A 19,422-nucleotide genomic window follows, 5' to 3' on the forward strand; every position below is an offset into this window, starting at 1 on the left:
AAAGCATTTAACGCGTATTTTTTTATAATTATTCAAAACAAAAGTTAGATACACGAAGAGTAAAAAATGCCAAGATTCTTTTCTTATTAACTACATGTTTGGGTCTTAAAGGAATAAAATACTTCCACACATTACAAAACAGTAGCCAATTTGTCCAAACGTCGAAAGTTTGAAAGACGCTAATTTCCGTCGTTACATGTGCTAAAGTTTCAATTAAATGATCATGATAATTAAAACAAATCGTGTTATGAAATTTGGAAAAACAGGTTGATGATTGCTGCCGAAAAAAAAAGAATAGCGCATGTTGCTATAGACTCCACCCGGGGACATAGGTTCGACACAGGTTAAATTTTGCAATTTTTATTAATCGTTTATAGCTTTTAACGATTTATTTAAAAGAATGGTGAAATGGGGAAAAACATCTCATTACATGAACTTCGTCCAACTTTTGCAAAGACAAATTTTAGACACCAAGACAGTCCTCTAAATGTAAAATTCGAATTGAAATTTATATTGTGGAAGTACTCCATAGATCATTTAAAGTCGTCACTTCAGTAAGGTGCAATCACCAATATTAAAAGACTTATACCAGTTCACGGAGTGTTTTACTTCGCGATTTGTCCTGCTATTCATGTTATAACTGTCGTGATGAAATAAATTCCTGTACTAGCGAAGCCGGAACTTTTCGTCAATATAAACTTGTGCATGAAATGGAGGTACTAGTAATTGAAAGACAAATCCCAAACAGCGACGAAAACCGTTTCATCGAATTTTAAAAACCCGGGATTATTTAAGCCGTTTTCGCGGACGATCCAGGAGTAGATTACTATATTTTAAAATGTATATCAGAAATTAAACACTATAGATGACTTGCGGAAATAATTCTCAAGCCAAGGTTCAAGTAATTGAAGGGGTGTATTTCGACAACTTATGTACCAGGGAAAATACAATTCTATTCAAATTTAACCAAGGGTAAAAATGTTCGATGTACTTGCAGAGTGTCAGATATATTTGTATTGGGGTTGAGTTAAGATATAGAAATTTTACAATGACAGATGATATGCACCTTGAAAGTTTTAAACATCATATATGATAAAAGTTTCGTACATCTAAAAAAAAATATCTTTTTTTATGGAAAACTGTAACACATCTTCCTATATCTACTTCCGTCCCATCTTTCTTTTCCACATTACTTGCGACAGTAATGCATTTTTAGTTGAAATAACTTAAAGGGTAAACATTATTAAATAGATTTCCACAACTTGAGGTAATTTATGATAAAATGACATCACAAAACGAACAGAACCAGAATCAGAAATTTTAAAAATTTTGTAATATAATGAATAAATCAACCAACATATAAAAATACGAATAAAACTTGTAAAAATTAATCAAAAACCCTTTTTGACGCCGATTTTTATGTGTATTGTCGTGTTTTAGGAACATCGTGCCCATGACAGTAAATACAGAGCAATCGATACGTCCTTTCACCCTTATTACAACAAACAATGGAGTTGTGCGCTTCTTTAAAGAGAGGTGGAGAGCTTTGCTTGCCTTGATAGGATATGACATTAGTTCTTATAGTCCCGGTTTCTACTTACTTTCAATCAGGATCTATAAAATATATATGTTTCTCACAGAAGGTAACCAAAGAAGGTGACCAAAGATTTTGCGACGATACAAATATTAAACTTTACAATATAAATAAATATCTTTAATCAATGAATTCAAATAGCAAAAGCTATGCAATTAACAGATATATACTTATTCAGCTTCATGTAAATTATTTAACAATGAAATACATTAAATATGAAATTTGGAGTTTTACCAAGGGAGCTAATAATTAATTAATAACACTGTCTGCCACACAGCATTTCGGGGGCTCTCCCTCTGGTATCTTTCGTCCCTCTTTTATAGCTGATTATGCGGGGGCTTTTCTAGTTATTGGGGGCATTATGATATGACCTATAGTTGTTAATTTCTGTGTCATTTATTGTCTTGGCAATCATAATACATATTCTTTAATATATATAGTGATGTCGTTATTACGACATAGCTATGTCGTTATTACGACATGTTATGTCGAAATTACGACTTAGCGATGTCGTTATAACGACATATTATGTCGAAATTACGACATAGCGATGTCGTTGTAACGACATGTTATGTCGAAATTACGACATGCTATGTCGTAATTACGACATAAAATTTTTTTTTTGAATGGCCCTTATCGGCTTCCGTAGGTATGAGGAAGTCAAGTTATTGCAGTGTAAACAAGAGTGAATTCTTAGACAGTCAGCCTTAATGCATAAAAGCATGATAAAATGCAAATAAACAATGACAGTTTCATTTTAGATACTTGCATTTAAACGAAACTACCTGGTTTTTTTTCTTCACTTTTTAAGATGGTGTTATCGATGGTTAACAATTATTTATGAGAGTGAATTTATTGCGAGCGACACGCTTCTGAATAAAATGAGACCGTAGTCCTCATTTATAAAAAAAAAAAAGAAGATTGTATGGAAATTAAGTCTTATAAAGAGTGCAACTAATCTCGTTTTACGTCAAATTTCACACACGTAAATTAGACCCGTTTACATTTGCACAAAATTGAACGATCATTATTCGAACCAACCTTACAAAAAAAAAAGACCAAAGAGAATGTAAATGCGTTTGAAAATGATGCATTTAGAACTAATTGGCTCAAAAGGTTGATGGAAAACCGGCGGAATTAATTTCTTTATTTTATTCTGAAAGTAATTGGTCGATCTTTTTTGTCCGATAAAAGATCGAATTTTTCGTTAACATTATAGTACTGCAACCAGAGTTCATTTTTTAAAAGTTTAATGTTCTAGAAGAACACACACATAAATCATATATCGACAGAAAGAGGAAAACGTGTACAATAAGAAAAATTTGGTCGTAAAAATCCAGAGTGGTGACATTTTTGTAAAATTGAGGTCAAAGGTCAGACCTAAAAATATCAATATTTCAACGACAAGGACAAAAAGGAGAAATTTTCTGACATATATTCAATAGAATGCTACAAAAACGGTTTAATCATTAGCATATTATGCTATAAACGATGTTAAAATGACAAATTTGACTACTTATATGAAGAGCTGCCATAACAAAGTGGCGTTGCTCTGGATTTTTTTTTTCAATTTTGACATAGCAAAAGAAGAGGTGGCCTTGACATTTTCACATCCATAAACTTCCATATTGTTTATACTTTTTCACTACAGTATGCTTTGAGGTTGAACATTGACATACAATGTATTTTTTCCACACAATATCAACTAGTCATTATCCGGAAAAACATCTTATCCGAAGGATTTGGTAAACTTTTATAAATAGTCAAAATTTTATTACCTAAAATATAACTTATTTACAGAAAATTCACGAAAGAACTACTATATATATTCAAATCTCTCTCTCAAAAAAAATTAACTTATCCTAGAAGGGAAAACGGTACTATTTATTCTGCCATAGGCGACAATACTAACATTTTCTAATTTTACCACTTTTTATAATAAAAACCTGAATAAAACAGTTATTTGTGGTGTTAGTACTTTATTACTCTATTTTAAAAATTGAAGCCAAATAGTATCATGACCAATTTCCAACGGAGCTTGTTTATGTTATCCATGCCCACCGTCATTTTGCAGCAAATTTATAAAATTTTGAAAGCCTTTTCGAATAATTCTCTAGAAAATATTTCAATAGGTTTTAAAATTTATATTGAAAATATAAACACTGCAGTTATTCATAGATAAATAAAAAAAAATATATTGTACCCTTACATCTAATCACGGCGCTCCTAAGTTGACTTCCTTCACCTGTCTTGGGTACACAAAAGGCCAACCTAATGCTAGGAAAATGTAATACTACCGTTTTCCCTAGAAAATGTACATAATTTCATCGAAACTATCAAATTCATTGTTAAGGAAAAAATAAATGGTGGAGCTGATTGACGGACAGGAAATTTCCGTAATTCAGAAAGGAACAAATGATGTTTTTATTTTTGAGTTTTTAACAAAATTGTTTGGAATTTGCTCAACAAAATTTGCATGCAGTATTGTAATAATATATTTTGTCCTCTCAAATGTCAAATAATAATTTTGAATCATATGTTTTCTCGTTTTCAAAGAAAAACTTCTGAAAAACAGCCAACTTTAAGTTTGAAAGTTTTACTCGGGGTGGTATTATATTTATGTCTTCATCATTCCGATGATCCTTGATGATATGAACATCGAAAATATTTACGGAAGTAGCGGGAAATTTAACAAAAACATTTAGTTTTTGGATTTTAAATTGACTACCCAAAACCGTAAATTGAGGGGTACTCAATTAAAGGGCTAAAATACAAAAATGTGATCATAGAAACTTTTTACGACCAGCCGAAAAATAAAATATAGATATTATTCTATCATTTAAAACAATTTGCAGCCGTGTGTTATTCCGGAACATTAGACTCGTCAGGGCCGTAACTACATTGAGGCAAATGAGGCAAATGCCTCATGCTGGAAATTTCCAAAAAACAAAAATGAAAAAAAGATTGTCTTTATATCAAATTGTTTTCACGGAAAGTGTCTTGCAAGAAGCAAGTTCTCTTCACTCCCTGATGTCGCCCCTGCAATTTTTTCGTGATCTATGTTTCTATTTTACTTTTGGTTTATTGTTTGTACTTCTGTGTCTCGGGTTTGTCTTTTGTTCTTTTATTGTCCTACTTTATGACTATAGTCTGAGTGTTTTTTTTTCATTTGTAAACGTGTGCAATGTTGCATGTCCACCGATGTCCAGATATTGTGTGGGAAAATATTTTAAGAATATGCTCTCGTTTTTTATATAGATTAGACCGTTGATTTTCCCGTTTGAAAGGTTTTACACTAGTAATTTTGGGCCCTTTATAGCTTTTTGTTCGGTGTGAGCCAAGGCTCCGTGTTGAAGGCCGTACATTGACTTATAATGGTTTACTTTTATAAATAGTTATTTGGATGGAGAGTTGTCTCTTTTGCACTCACACCACATCTTCCTATAAATATCTACGATGCTATACTGGACACAGAAAAATTGTCGTTTCTGCATGGATAATTGAACTTGATATCAAAGAATACAAATATTTTTTTGTTTTTTTTCTTCCGTTGATTAAGATATTCAATTTTCTATTTAATAATACATATTTATCACTTTTGTGCATGTCTCACCTAGTTTCGAGTGATTTAAACGACTCAGAGAAAATACCGGCAATTTGTCTTAGTATGGATTGTAAAATTGGGTATTTTCTCCGAGTCGTTTAAATCACTCGAAACTAGCTATATATAGGTGAGACATGCACAGAAGTGATAGATATGTATTATAAATATAGAAAATTTACTATTTTAATCAACAACAAAAAAAATAAAAAAAAATATCTGTATCATATACCCAAGCTCCTGTGGGTAAAACTACATAGCTGACATGGTTTAGATTAAAGAAAGACCACCAATTTTCCGGTATCAAATCATTTGAAAAAAAAAAAACAATATATTGCCATATGACCTTTTACATTGAAGGGTTAAACTTGCATTAAGTCGTGTTAAAGAGAGAAAATAAAGGAATATGGAGTAAATGTGCACGGGACCTAATCGCACACAAAGTCAATGCATAGAAAAAATACAAATGATCAATGTTCAAAGTTTTGCACAATACAAGACAAGAGCAGACAGACAGACCCAGTATTAATGATTATGAGAAATACGATTTTTACTTTATCCTACATATCGGTCTTTTAATGTTGCCCCTGAAACCTAAAAGTCTTAAATTACAATAAATCTATTTTTGCTTTGAGACCAGAATATTGTCAAAATAATAGCTAAAGATTACTTGCGTTTCAATGTAAGAAAGAGTCCGTGGAACGCTCAGAATGCATGATTTTGCGTTATTTTTCTCAGAGCTTCTGGGGCCTTCAGCGGCCCCCAGACCCCCTCGCCAAATTTTTGTTTTGCCTCACTATTAAAAGAGGCTAGTTACGGTCCTGCTCGTTAACTAGGCGTCTTTTTCGAGGTCAGTTGCAGTACTATTAGGTTATCAATCTCAGGAAGATCGATGTTTTTTACTAGTTTAAAAGGTGTTTTAGAAGGAAAGCGTGACCGTCAACTGTTTATACCTACATTTGTTTTTAATAAAAACGTGGAATTTAATATTCACCATAAAGTATATGATAAATGTTCCGTAACGATTCTGGTTATAGTCTTTATGTTGCTTTACTGATTTCTTTCAGGAATATGTTTGACAAAGAGGAACTGACTAATGTGAAGAGGGTTCTAGAAGATAGCGATATTATTGAGAAACATGGTTACGGCGTATGGTCAACTTTTTTATTTATCTGACAATATAAGATAATTATCTTAAACTTTTGTAATATTAATGAAAATAATGACATTTGTTACGGCCAAAATCACCTTTAAATTGTAGCCAACAAAAGACACAAATCAATTATAAAAATTAACAAGATTTATTATACAAAAGTTTACAAGAAGTATTACACAACTATTACTGTCAACTTAACTGTCAAAATATGAGTCCAATCTTTTATCTTTATCTGTATCCCGAAATCTTCTCGGAATCCAATCTGAATATTACGTTCACTACTAAGGTCACAATCCAGTATGATGTTGTTTGTAGAATTAAAGCGTCAATCCAAATGCGGTGAATACTAATGTCTATCGATGTCTAAGTCTAAGTGTAAGTCTGAGAGTTTAACTTGAGTGTCTGTATATATATATATATATATATATATATATATATATATAGTTGTCACGGAAAATTCTAGAACAGTCTATAATGGAACATCCTAGAAAGTTACAACGGAAGTTTCTAGTAAAATGTAGAAGTTTATATAACGCATCTTTTATTAGGATCATTCTGGAAAGTTCCAATCATTCTGTAATTGTTCCAGTGATTTCTAAACTGCACAGTTCTAAGATTATTCTGTAAACAACTATCAGGCCACACAACACAAATCAGGCCAACATAAATAAATACAATAATTACAATATCATTTATATAACATAATTACAATATCATAACACATTCATAAATAAATTGTGCATATATTTGATTCATGGTCTATATGTGTTTATGTGACTAAAAAATGATACATACATCGTACCAAAATTGCATTATCTTAAAAAAGTTCTTTTTTTTTTTGTCATGTTTACAGAGTAATCTTATGGTGTGTTCAAAATTTTCACAAAAAAAAAAACTTTATTCAACATTCTTACCTCATTAAAGTGAAAATATACAGCAGAGCCTTTCAATTATCATTTAGCTAAATTGTTTTAAGAGTGCATTTTCGAACATTTTAGATTCCCGATGGAAAGGGAAAAAACGCCAAACTTGTAATATGGAGTCATCCAGGAAATGACGTCACAGGTATTGTGGCGAGAAGTAGAAAGGTTGTAGACTCCTGTCAGAAGGTAATATCCTTCACTAGCTGTTGGTTAGGGTGGGGAGACATGATAGCTTGCTGAAAGTTTAATATCCAAACGAAATGCAGATTTTGTATTACATGTAGCAAAAGGAATTATAAAAATTAAGAATATGTGTCCGCAGGATCATCTAATGATACGATTACTAATAGTATGCATATTAGGTTTGAAAAAAAGCACGGTGTGTAATAGTCCGTGATTACTCTGACGTCCAACGGCTGTGAAAGTAAATAAGATAGGACTAGATATGATTTTGAAAATATTTTTTAATGTTATCAGAAAATGTCAACAATACGTTGCAAGCAAAACTGTCCACATTTAGAAAAAGGTCGTTGTTAATTCATTTTGTTTATGACTACTACACATCTGATGGATCATAGATTGACAATCGATTTTTAGAGTTCAGTTGTAAATAGCTCATGCATATTCAAGACAGGTATTAAAGAACAAATTCAAAAAGTCAGTTCTGCAAAATGAGTTTGATGTCTGGCGTATCCTGACTGTGCCAAGATACAACCATTCGTAATTATATGTGCAATAACATATGCTTTACATTTCCAGTTGCTTGGTGGGGGTGAAGTTTACCATTATCACGCTAAGTTTATCCGCAAGGACGCATTTACAGGCGGAAGTCATTTATGGCATCAGGATTATGGGTATAATAAAATCAAAATATTAGAATGAACAAGATATTAAAGATATTTCTTAATTTACAAATCCTTGGTATGAAAATTAGATGTTTTTGATGTAATGAAACGGGGCGAAAAATTTATCAAGATCAATACTAAATAACTAAAATTCAAGAAACAAGAAAAGTCTTTACATAGCTGTGCTTTCTAACGCTTTTATCAATCTTGAGGCTTGTCGAGACTATACATGTATATTCAATTGCGATTCAATAGCATTTTTTAAAATTACTAAAGTTCTTAAAACACAAAGTATTGGCCAAACTGGAAATTTATAAAACGACATCAATTATTTAAAATCATGTTACCAAAATGTAGTACGACGACAAAAATTAGTCACATGGCAAGTAACATTATTGTTATATCTGTTATATATCATTGTAAATCATTTTAGCTACTGGTACAAAAATGGATGTCTATTTCCCCAAATCAACACTATATTCATAGCAGTCGACAAGTGTGAACCATCCAATGGTTGTCTTCAGGTATAACTGCTTCAGCTATCTTCACTCTGCATGTACTGCAAGTTAAGCCATCAGGTCTAAACATATTACAATTACGATTGATAGTAGTGTCAATCATACATTATTTTATATATTATGATAAATTGAATCCGATGGTTTTAAATGTTTAATAGTAATAATTTGCATTCACATGATAAAGTTTAAAGCCTTAAGCATCAAGATGTAACAATATGTATTCAGTTAACACCATTATATGTACTTTTCAAGATGAGAAACATTATTAGTTACATAGTGTGTTAGTGGCCTTATATGATATATACGGGGTCAGTAAATTCCATATGGGGTGAGGGCGAAGTCAGTCACTAGCACACACTATGTAACGAATTTATCTTACCGACTATCTTTATTTGGTGAATTTAGACTAGAGTTGTCTCATTTGCTATCATAACACATCTTCTTATTTCTATATCAATGTGTTAAAGTGTTCAATTTTAAGAACCTTCTTCAATTGGTCTGCACTAAAAAAAATATTGCAAACAAAAACTTTTTATCATCAACAACCTTGATAATAACAATATTAAACAGAATTTTCAATACTTCTAAATGATAAAACAGTGCCAAAGTCATAAATCCACTACTAACCGTGTATTGAATTAAGCCCCGCCTCCCTACTAACCTAATATTGAATATACACGGTCTCAACGCGGACGCTTTTAAACAATCATATTCCTAAAAAATGTATAGGAAGTAAGATAAATTATAGTACGGATCAAAGTAGTATAGCTGTGCAAAATAACTCGTAGCCGATCCAATTATACAGTGTATCGTCAAAAACTGATATCTGGTAACTTGCTTAATGATTTCCTCAAGTGTAAGAATATCGAAGCCTTGCACGGTCCCTCCCCAACTGTGTGTGGTAGAAAAAGTCCTATTGTCATGTATCAAGTTTAACTTTTTTATTGTTGTTTAAAGATTTGATAGTCAATTTGGAAGTTTTTCAGATTTTACCAGGATCCCAAAAATGTGGTAGAATAGATCATTTTCCAGTGGCAGGGCAAACAATGGCTGACATAGAAAGAATCAATGAGATAAAGAAAAGACATCCACTAAAACATGTAGAACTTGATCCCGGTATTACTTTCAATACTGTTATTTTATGTAAAAAGTAAAATCATTAAAAATACTCTGAGGAAAATTCAAAACGGAGAGTCCCTCATCAAATGGCAAAATCAAAACAAATTTTAATCCTCAAACATATCACATGAATGGATAACAACTGTCATATTCCTGACTTAGTACAGGCATTTACTTATGTAGAAAATGGTGGATTGAACTAGCTAAACATCTCACTTGTATGACAGTTGTATCAAATTCCATTATATTGACAACGATGCTTGAAGGAAACAAAAAGACATAATACGTAAAAATGTCAAAAATATCTTTCGAAAACTCAAGGTTTGACGAATTTCTTGTACATGTATGTACAATGTGCAAATACATCCAACTACTGGCGATTTTATCTGTATACACGAAATTCGCACTTAAAACAAGACTAAGTATAGTTGTTTACGACATTTGAATCATTACTAACTTATTTGTTGTTGGTAATGAAACTTAATATTTACATGTATCTTTACTTTAATGTACTAAAACTTTTTGAACTTTTGTTATGACAGGCGATGCCTTGATATTTGACGCAAACTTGATTCATACAAGTGGACCAAATAACAGCCCTTATCGACGCTGGGCACTCTTGTATTCTTATTGTCTCAAGTCTAATAATCCAGTCTACAAACACCACCATCCTAACTATACACCTTTAGAAAAGGTTTGTTTAGCGTTAATGCAGATACATCCTTCTTTTTATTAAATATCAAGAGCTAACCATAACAACTATCTTAACGATGTTCGCTCCTCTTGGTTTTTTTTTTAGCTCACCTAGCCCGAAGGCCAAATAAGTTTTTTTTTATCACTGGCGTCAGTCGTCGTTAACTTTTACAAATGTTCTCCAGGGCCAAATTTAATCAAACTTGGCCACAATCATGATTAGGGTATCAAGTTTTAAAAATGTGTCCGGTGACCCGTCCAACCAACCAAGATGGCTGCCATGGCTAAAAATTGAACATAGGGGTAAAATGTAGATTTTGGCTTATATCTAAGAAACCAAAGCATTAAGAGTAAATCTGACATGAGTAAAATTGTTAATCAGGTCAAGATCTATCTGCCCTGAAATTTTCAGATGAATTTGTCAACCCGTTGTTGAGTTGTTGCCCCTGAATTGCTAATTTTAGGGAAATGTTGCTATTTTTTGGTTATTATCTTGAATATTATTATAAATAGAAACTGTAAACAGCAATAATGTTTAGCAAAGTAAGATCTACAAATAAGTCAACATGACCAAAATGGTCAGTTGACCCCTCAAGGAGTTATTGCCCTTTATAGTGAATTTCTAAAAAAAAATCGTAAACTTTTATAATCTTTTACAAAAATCTTCTCGTCTGAAACTACATAGACAAATTTACCCAAACTTGTCCATAATCGTCATTAGGGTATCTAGTTTTAAAAATGTGTCCGATGACCCCGCACGCGAACCAAGATGGCCGACATGCCCAAAAATAGTACATAGGGTAAAATGCAGTCTTTGACTCATATCTGAAACCAAAGAATTTAGAGTAAATTTGACGAGGTACAAAATTTGTTTATTAGGTCAATTTCTATCTGCCCTGAAATTGTCAGACCAATCCGGCAACCCGTTGTTGGGTTCTGCCCCGAAATTGGTAATTTTATGAAAATTTTGCAGCTTTTGGTTAATATCTTGAATACTATTATAGATAGAGATAAACTGTAAACAGCAATAACGTACAGCAACGTTAGACCTTCAAATAAGTCAACATGACCAAAATGGTCAATTGATCCCTTAAAGCATTATTGCCCTTTATAGTTTTCATAAATTTTGTAAATTTTTGTAAATGTTTACAAAATATTATCCACTGTAACTACTGGGCTAAGTTTATTATAGATAGAAATAATTGTAAATATGCAAAAAGACCAAGTTGAACGACACAGGCTCTTTAGGGCCTCAAGTTTCAATTTTTCCCAATGTTTCGGGATCCTCTGATTTTATCCATGTAGCAAATAAATAAAAAAAAATTACGTTTGAGCGCAGCTTTTGATTACATTTGCGCGCATTTATCTTTCAGGTTAACTCAGGTAAAAAGGTAATATAATTATTAATAAAATAAAAATATCAATGACTATAATTTGTTAATTTACATAATAAATAGGGCTTTAAATCATTTACTTTGAAAATATATTTTAATGAAATTTATATATTGTACATATTGAATTATAGTCAAAAACAACGTGTGCATGATCAATCCAATTACAGCTTAAAGCATACAGTTATGTAACTTCCTTGTGAATATTTCAGAGTGAACAAGTACCCCGAATAGAGCTCGCTTTTAAATTGGAAAATAATTTAGTTTGTAAAGTTTTGTCAAGGCACAAATATTGGAGTTTTGTTTAAAACAAATGGGGGAATCATCATTAGTATACGATGGATATACTTTCCGTTTTAATATATAATACAACGGACTTATCCAGCTTTAAATCCCACTTCCACCTCCTCGTGGGTGAGTAGGGGACTTACACTAACGGAAAGGGTACTTTTACTGAAAAATAATTGAAAACATTAATAAACAAATAAATAGATAAATAAGTATTATTACCTAAGTTTACCTGAATTTACTTGTCAAATAAATGCGCGCAAACGTAATACACCGTAATGTAAATGTATGAAAAATTTTGAGAGAATCATTTTCGTGCCAAATTGTCAATTATGGCTTACATGTATATACTATATATATTATCGAAAACGAGCACACTGACCCTTAAATTTTTTTCAGCATCTTTAGTTACTTTATTTATATACTATCAATTTATAACAGTCTTCTTAAAAGGTGTTTTTTTTTAAACGAAGAAGCGAACATCCTGGTTATAATGAATTTAGTGCATATCGATACCGGAGTACTTCTGACTGTTACTTTGACTTCCTTGGTGGTATCGTGGTAGAGTGTTCGTCGCTACACGTACGGGAGGTCGTGGGTTCGAATCCCGGCATAGTCAAATCCAAAACAAACTTGTATTTGATGCTTCTCCGCTCAGCACGCAGCATTAAGAACAAAGAGTATTTTAGGAGTAAGAAAATTTAGCTTGTCACTGGACATTTAGAAAAACATCCATCAACATCATCTTCATGCATCTTATTCACTGTATAAGTTTTACAATTAAAGCCAAACAAGCTGTTTTCATGAATTCATTATGGCGGGTCATTCGGTATACAACATCTGAACAGTGAATTTGGCATCAAATAACAGTCATATGCATGTTTTGGCATGTTTTTGCGTATATTTGTTTTCTTATCGTAATTGGCATAATCTTAATAGTTACATAGTGTGTTAGTGACCTAATACGGTATATATGGGGTCAGTAAAATCCATATGGGGTGAGAGCGAAGCTCGAGTCCCCGTATGGAATTTACTGACCCCATATATACACGGTATTACGTCACTAGCACACTATGTAACGAATTCATCTTACCGACTAACTTAACGTGTAGAATTTAGATAGATTCTATCAAAATGAGCAAGCCAGTCTTCAATACTGTAAGCATTAAGAAACTACTTCCATTGATCCTACAAGAACAATAGCCAACGATAACAACTAGTTAGGTTTAAATGTGTTTATTGAATTTATTTCAATCTTAATAATCAATTTCTTCGTCTGTTAAAATGTTTACGATTTTTTCTCAGTTCCGTTTTGTTTTTATAAAGGGACGTAACACCACTACTAACCGTGTATGAAATAAGCCCCGCCTCCCTACTACCTAATATGAAATATAAAGGGACGTAACTCCACTACTAACCGTGTATGAAATAAGCCCCGCCTCCCTACAAATATACACGGTCTTCACGCGGACGCTTTTAACCAATCACATTCCTAGAAATGTATAGGAGGTAAGATAAATTATAATATATGTACCTGCAATACCGGAGCTGACTCAATAAAAAATGTCCGATCATTGGAGAAAAGAGTCAGTATTAATTAAAGAAAAGAAAAGAAACTTTATCATTTTCATTCATTTAGAACTCTCTTGGGTATTGGTCGTATTAAGAGAAACGTAACAACTCAAGTATTCCAATAAACATAACCCTCCCCCAACCCCAACCGACAAAATAAAGTTAATTAAAAAAAGTCATTATATTCATGTTTTGTTTACTATTAAATGCAATATTTTTGTATTTAATAGGTTCCAAATTCTGCAATTAAAGACTGCAAAAATTATACCGATTTCTCTGGTAAAGATTTCATGGACCCTGGTGTGGATAAAACTGTGAAAGCCGATACTCTGGATAAGTGAACTGCAGTTGATCTGTCAGCAAGGGAGACAACCAGACTTTTACAACTAGTCATCTTTGACACATTTTGTAAACGGTCGTTAGTAGAATAGTGTTTAAACAATACACTGTAAACACTTAAAATTTTAACATAAGGATAGTTTCCATGAATAAAGTTTATATTTACTTCATTGTCTCATGCTCTTGAATGATATTTGTCTCAATAGTTTATATCATACCACATCAACGTATTTGTATTAAGATTTTTATTCTATTTCAATCTACAAATGGCTTAAGTTAAAATAATAATGTCCAAGCCCTTACATTATTGTCTATGATTCTTTCTGTCTAGTGAGCGGAATACAATGACTAGATTAGTCCCTCTAAATACAACTAGATTAAAATTTTTGATAGCTTGAAGAAATCAATTTACCTCAAGTCTAATGAAATAATTATGGACTACTTGCACATGAAATAACGCAAATATCTTCATATTTAAATCTAAGACGAAAAAATAGGTATATTGGCCACAAATAACACCATACTGCATGGAACTTTACAACTTTAAAACAAAAACAAATCAGGCCCGAGTCGGACCTCCTACATAAAACTAAGTCAGGCCGGTGTTTTGACAGATATATAGACAAGTAGGTCAACTTACGTACAATGACCAGTATTTGGTCGATTGGGGAAATATAATTGTCAAAGACAACTCTAAACAAACTTAACCAAGTCAGGTCTCATTTCAAAACAACTCGGACCGTCTATATCTGATAGATATCTCTGACGGTTCAACTGACAATGCTGGCTTAATGTTTTATTGAATTGAAGGGAAATATTAAATAGAATAGAGATGGCAACATGACACTTGTAAAACAGTCAACAACCGACCAAAGAGCAGAAAAAAGACTATGGAGACAATTCGGTTCGTTTTGCATTCCTCAATGAGACTCCTCTTGCAAAATGCACCTATATAATAGATTAGCAGTTACTGAACATAATTTCAAAGCTTATAACAACTAACAAATAAGTCATGTTTTACCAAACTTAAAAATCAGTCAGTTACAATTGAATGAAGACGCCATAATATGTCTGAGTCGAATAAAGCCAATTATGATTATTGCAATGCCAAGACTTTAAAAGTATTGACATGGTATAGACAAATAAGTGTTCAAAACTGAAAAGCAATGCACACTAAGATATTTATTTATTAAACATAACTTATTATAACTTGCCCTACATCAACTAAATTATTTATCTTTCTTAATTATGAAGCTGTACGATTGCTTTAAAATATAGAAACGACATTACAATAAAACTAGCAGATAAAGGCATCAGTGTTGTATGATTACATTCAAGAGGTAGAACGTCATCTTTTTAATGAGAGAAATTAGACTCGGACCCAACCACTCAATTCAACAAAGAGGTTACCGCCAACTTGAAAATAATGTGTGAACAGGATCATATTAATGAAGACATATTTTAAATACCAATCCTGAAAAATCAAAACCGGGGCTTTTCTGTCTTCTGTCAAAAATACACAAAGTCAATAATCCTGGGAAACCTATTGTTTCTGCCAATTAACACCCTACAGAGAAAATATCTGAATTCGTTAATTTTCATATAAGACCACTAAGATACAACACACTATTTTTAAAAATGGAATCCTTGATAATGCTTGTCTTGCTTGATGTGACCTCTCTCCACACCAACATCCGCAATAATCTCTTTACCAACATCACCCATGAACATGGTATGGAAATCTGGAACTCGCAACTCCTGACGCTTACCAACTGAATGTCTAGTCCAGCTTCTTACTTTGATATTGTAATGCAATAACTTCACATTCAATGATGAGCACTTTTTCGAGATTAAATACATTAAAAAGGTTTCTCTCGTGCTAACAACTTCAACCGATATGAACTTTTACAATATAAAGACAAAAAGGTCAACAATAAACTCATCATAGATATACCAAGATTGAATGTTTTTATTTGTGCTAGACCCACGTTTCGTCTACAAGACTCATCAGTGACGCTCGAATGAAAAAAAAGTTGAAAATGCCAAATAAAGTACGAAGTTGAAGAACATTGATGACCAAAAATTCCTAATAACTTTGCCAAATACATCTAAGGTAAACTATTCCTGAGGTAGAAAAGCCTTAGTATGTTTCAAAAATTCAAAGTTTGTAAACAGTTAATTAATAATTATTTGACCTTATCAATTATAAATCATGTCAACACAGAATTGCCGGGGAATAAAAACTCCAACAGCTGTGGTTGTAAATAAACTCATCATAGATACCATGATTGATTTTTTTATTTGCTAAGAGTACCGTTTGTGCTGGTTTACCATCCCAAATATCACACCTTATGAAAAATTGAAAAGAAACTGATCCTTATAGAAATAATAATATATTAAGCTGGTTGTCTTAAACTACAAAATCCTTCTTCGTCGGTAATACATTAAGCTGTTGATAAAAGGATATAAAAGATGACATATTTTATTTATATATGATATTAATTGTCGAAATCCGGATATGGTGTACAAATTTTTGCACCTCATGTTTGCGGTTCACTTATGCAGCAGGTTTAAACATTTGAATAGATCATTCTATTTTCCCGCGTTATAAGTTAAACAGGCCGTCAGTAAACACTGATTAAACGATGCATGTGACTTTGGTTCAGCTGATTTGATAAGAAAGAAATGCACTCTAAGGTAGTGAGTTCATTTTTGTTTTTCGACTTTGTAATTTTTTTAATTGATGACTGTCAGGCCACACGTATTTGATTTCTTGTTAATTTGCAAATTTAATAAAAATAAAAAAAAAAAAACTTGGCGCGAAGCTTGGAAAGTAAAGACGAGCAATTATAAAATTTGTTTGGTAAACTTTGTACTTGGCATTTCTTACTGCTAAAAGTTGGGAGTTTTTCTGTTCACCAAGACATGTAATGCCCACCTTTTATGACTTCTTGCATTACTGTTATTTTCTGAGGACATCAAAAGTTAACCTGAATAGATAATTGAATAATTATTTCAATTACTTTAAACGATCTCCATTGAATCGTCCTAGCTCTCTTTCCTCTATCACCGGAAATGACTTATAACAGAACCAGTCCACGGTTGGTTGCAAGAACCAGAAACTTTCCTACTTCAGGGACATTTGTGCACAACTTTTTTGTTGGGGAGGGGGGGGGGTCGAGTTGTTTGTTTTTGTGTACATTTTATTTTTTGTGTAACATGTAACGATTGTTGGTTGTGCGCTGTGTCATATTTGTTCTGGCTTTGTCTTTTTCGTACTATGTATATAAATACAGGGGGCTTTGACAAAGACCAAACAGCAAGCTTTAAAGGACCAAAGTGACTAGTGTAAAACAATTCAAATAGAAAAAAAACGATTTATTCTTTCAATGATACAAACGGAGAAGTACCTATGAACCACACAAACAACCGACAACTACTGAACAACAGGCCCCTGACTCAACTTGCATCGAGTATGGATAGTTTTGTTCCGGCGGCAAATGATATTGCAAGTGACGGCAACACCGTCACTACTCTTTCTACGCAACGATAATTGGCATTATTTTGTTCAAGAATCGTCCTTGACTTTGATATGAATCGAAACAGTTAAAGGGTCGAGATTTTACGTTGACTAAACCGCTCTTGCGATCCCTTTTTATCCGTTTAATATTTACCCCCAAAAAAAATGGCGCGGGGAAAAAGACACGATTACTTTTCGGGGTGAGGGAAGCGGGAATATAAAAAAAAAATATTTTTGAAAAAATATGTGCGGGCGGGTCCGTCGAACAAGGAATTGGTGTGGCCTGAACTGCAAGAAAATTTAAGTCAATATCCAGACAAATTGTCTATACATAGACAATAACTGTTTAGTGTCTTTAAATATCAGCTGTATTTGTACGAGGTTAGGAAACAAGGTGTATGCGAGCTTGTAGCGAGCTATTCCACCTGTTTCGAGCCGAGTACAAATACAGCTGATATTTAAAGACACTAAATAGTTATAGTCTTTATCCTGCAATTATTCTGTATATTGTTTGTGTTTTGAAAGACACAAAAACACATATTTTGCATTTATTTTCAATTTGTAATCCCCTGAGGCCCGTATAGTAATACGATATGTAGTAATCACACATTCAGCAGAAGACGGGTTCGCAAAAAATGGTCGAATGGTCAACAATAATACATCGCTCAAGGTGAATAATTATCTATTTTAACATAACAACTAATTTCAACAGTAAAAACAAATAACAAAACATTGTCCAATTTGAGACAGGAGTGTACGAGTTGTCCTACGCTTCAGACTCGACATTCACTAAAAATGCATGCTGACATTGACATGGTTGTTTTTGTACATTCAAGTGTTGAAATCGTTAGTTGTCATCGTAGAAAAGACTGCTGTTCATGTGTGTATGTTATCAGAAAATTGGTGTGATTCTTATTGCTCTAAAGAAATGTTTGAAAACAAACAGAACGTATAAAAGTAATCGTTAATTCGCAATTGATACGTCATTGGAATGCGACTCCAATACACATTCTGAGGTCACGTAGGTTCAAACAATACTCAGTCCGGCAGTGGGCGGAGCTTTAAAGCGATATCTGTATAGTATACAGATACATCATAGCGATATCTGTAGGGCTGTATCTGTATAGTAGAACACCCAATTGCAGTATAAATGATTGTAAAAGTCAGTAGGACTTTCATCAAATTATAAACTATGTCCGGGGTGTCGCTTTTTATATGTGTTTAAGACTTTGTATGTTATAATGACTTTGTATGTTATAATGATTTTTTATGTTTTAATGACTTTGTATGTTATAATCACTTTGTATGTTATAATGACTTTGTATGTCATAATGATTTTGTATGTTTTAATGAATTTCTATGTTATAATGACTTTGTATGTTTTAATGACAAATGTATAATTATTTGACTGACCTTGGATGTTATAATCCATAACCAGGATATTTGTCATCCGCCTCAAGACACAAACTTTAAGATTAAAAAGTTAAAACTGATTTACCAAAAGTGAATTAAAAATAAGTATATTAAAATATTTAATGAATTCTATATAAAAAAAAATGAATTATTAACCATATATGGTTACATTCCCTAATACAAAATTATTTACCGTTGTCTTTTATTTGCACTGTTTCTAGAATAACCATATGAATTGAATTAATTAAAATTGATATATGAAAATGAGAAGATGTAGCATGATTGTCAATAAGACAACTCTCTACCAGAGACCACATGACGACGAAGTTAACAGCTACAGGTCACCGCCGTACGCCTTCATCAATGAGCAACGTGCATACTTATAAATGAGGATCTAGATGGGGGTTTACGGAATAGATAATAATTAGATAATTGGCAAACATATGTATG

At 32.5% G+C, this 19,422-nt stretch overlaps 1 protein-coding gene across 3 annotated transcripts in view; it reads left to right on the top strand.

Annotated features, from left to right (window-relative positions):
* The window catches only part of LOC143063606 (L-proline trans-4-hydroxylase-like), a 377,865-nt gene extending 363,658 nt beyond the window's left edge, over nt 1-14,207 (top strand). For 2 of the 3 annotated variants that reach the window (XM_076235831.1, XM_076235830.1), the window contains exons 4-10: nt 6,263-6,344; nt 7,350-7,460; nt 8,034-8,128; nt 8,553-8,643; nt 9,624-9,753; nt 10,299-10,450; nt 13,931-14,207. In XM_076235831.1, the coding sequence (XP_076091946.1) occupies nt 6,263-6,344; nt 7,350-7,460; nt 8,034-8,128; nt 8,553-8,643; nt 9,624-9,753; nt 10,299-10,450; nt 13,931-14,041 (772 nt within the window). In that variant the 3' untranslated portion in view covers nt 14,042-14,207. The remainder of the gene's footprint in view (nt 1-6,262; nt 6,345-7,349; nt 7,461-8,033; nt 8,129-8,552; nt 8,644-9,623; nt 9,754-10,298; nt 10,451-13,930) is intronic. The other variant, XM_076235832.1, reaches the window with a different exon arrangement.
* The last annotated feature ends 5,215 nt before the right edge of the window (nt 14,208-19,422 follow it).

The sequence above is a fragment of the Mytilus galloprovincialis genome, chromosome 2 (genome assembly GCF_965363235.1).
Source record: "Mytilus galloprovincialis chromosome 2, xbMytGall1.hap1.1, whole genome shotgun sequence".
NCBI classification, from domain to species: Eukaryota; Metazoa; Mollusca; class Bivalvia; order Mytilida; family Mytilidae; genus Mytilus; species Mytilus galloprovincialis.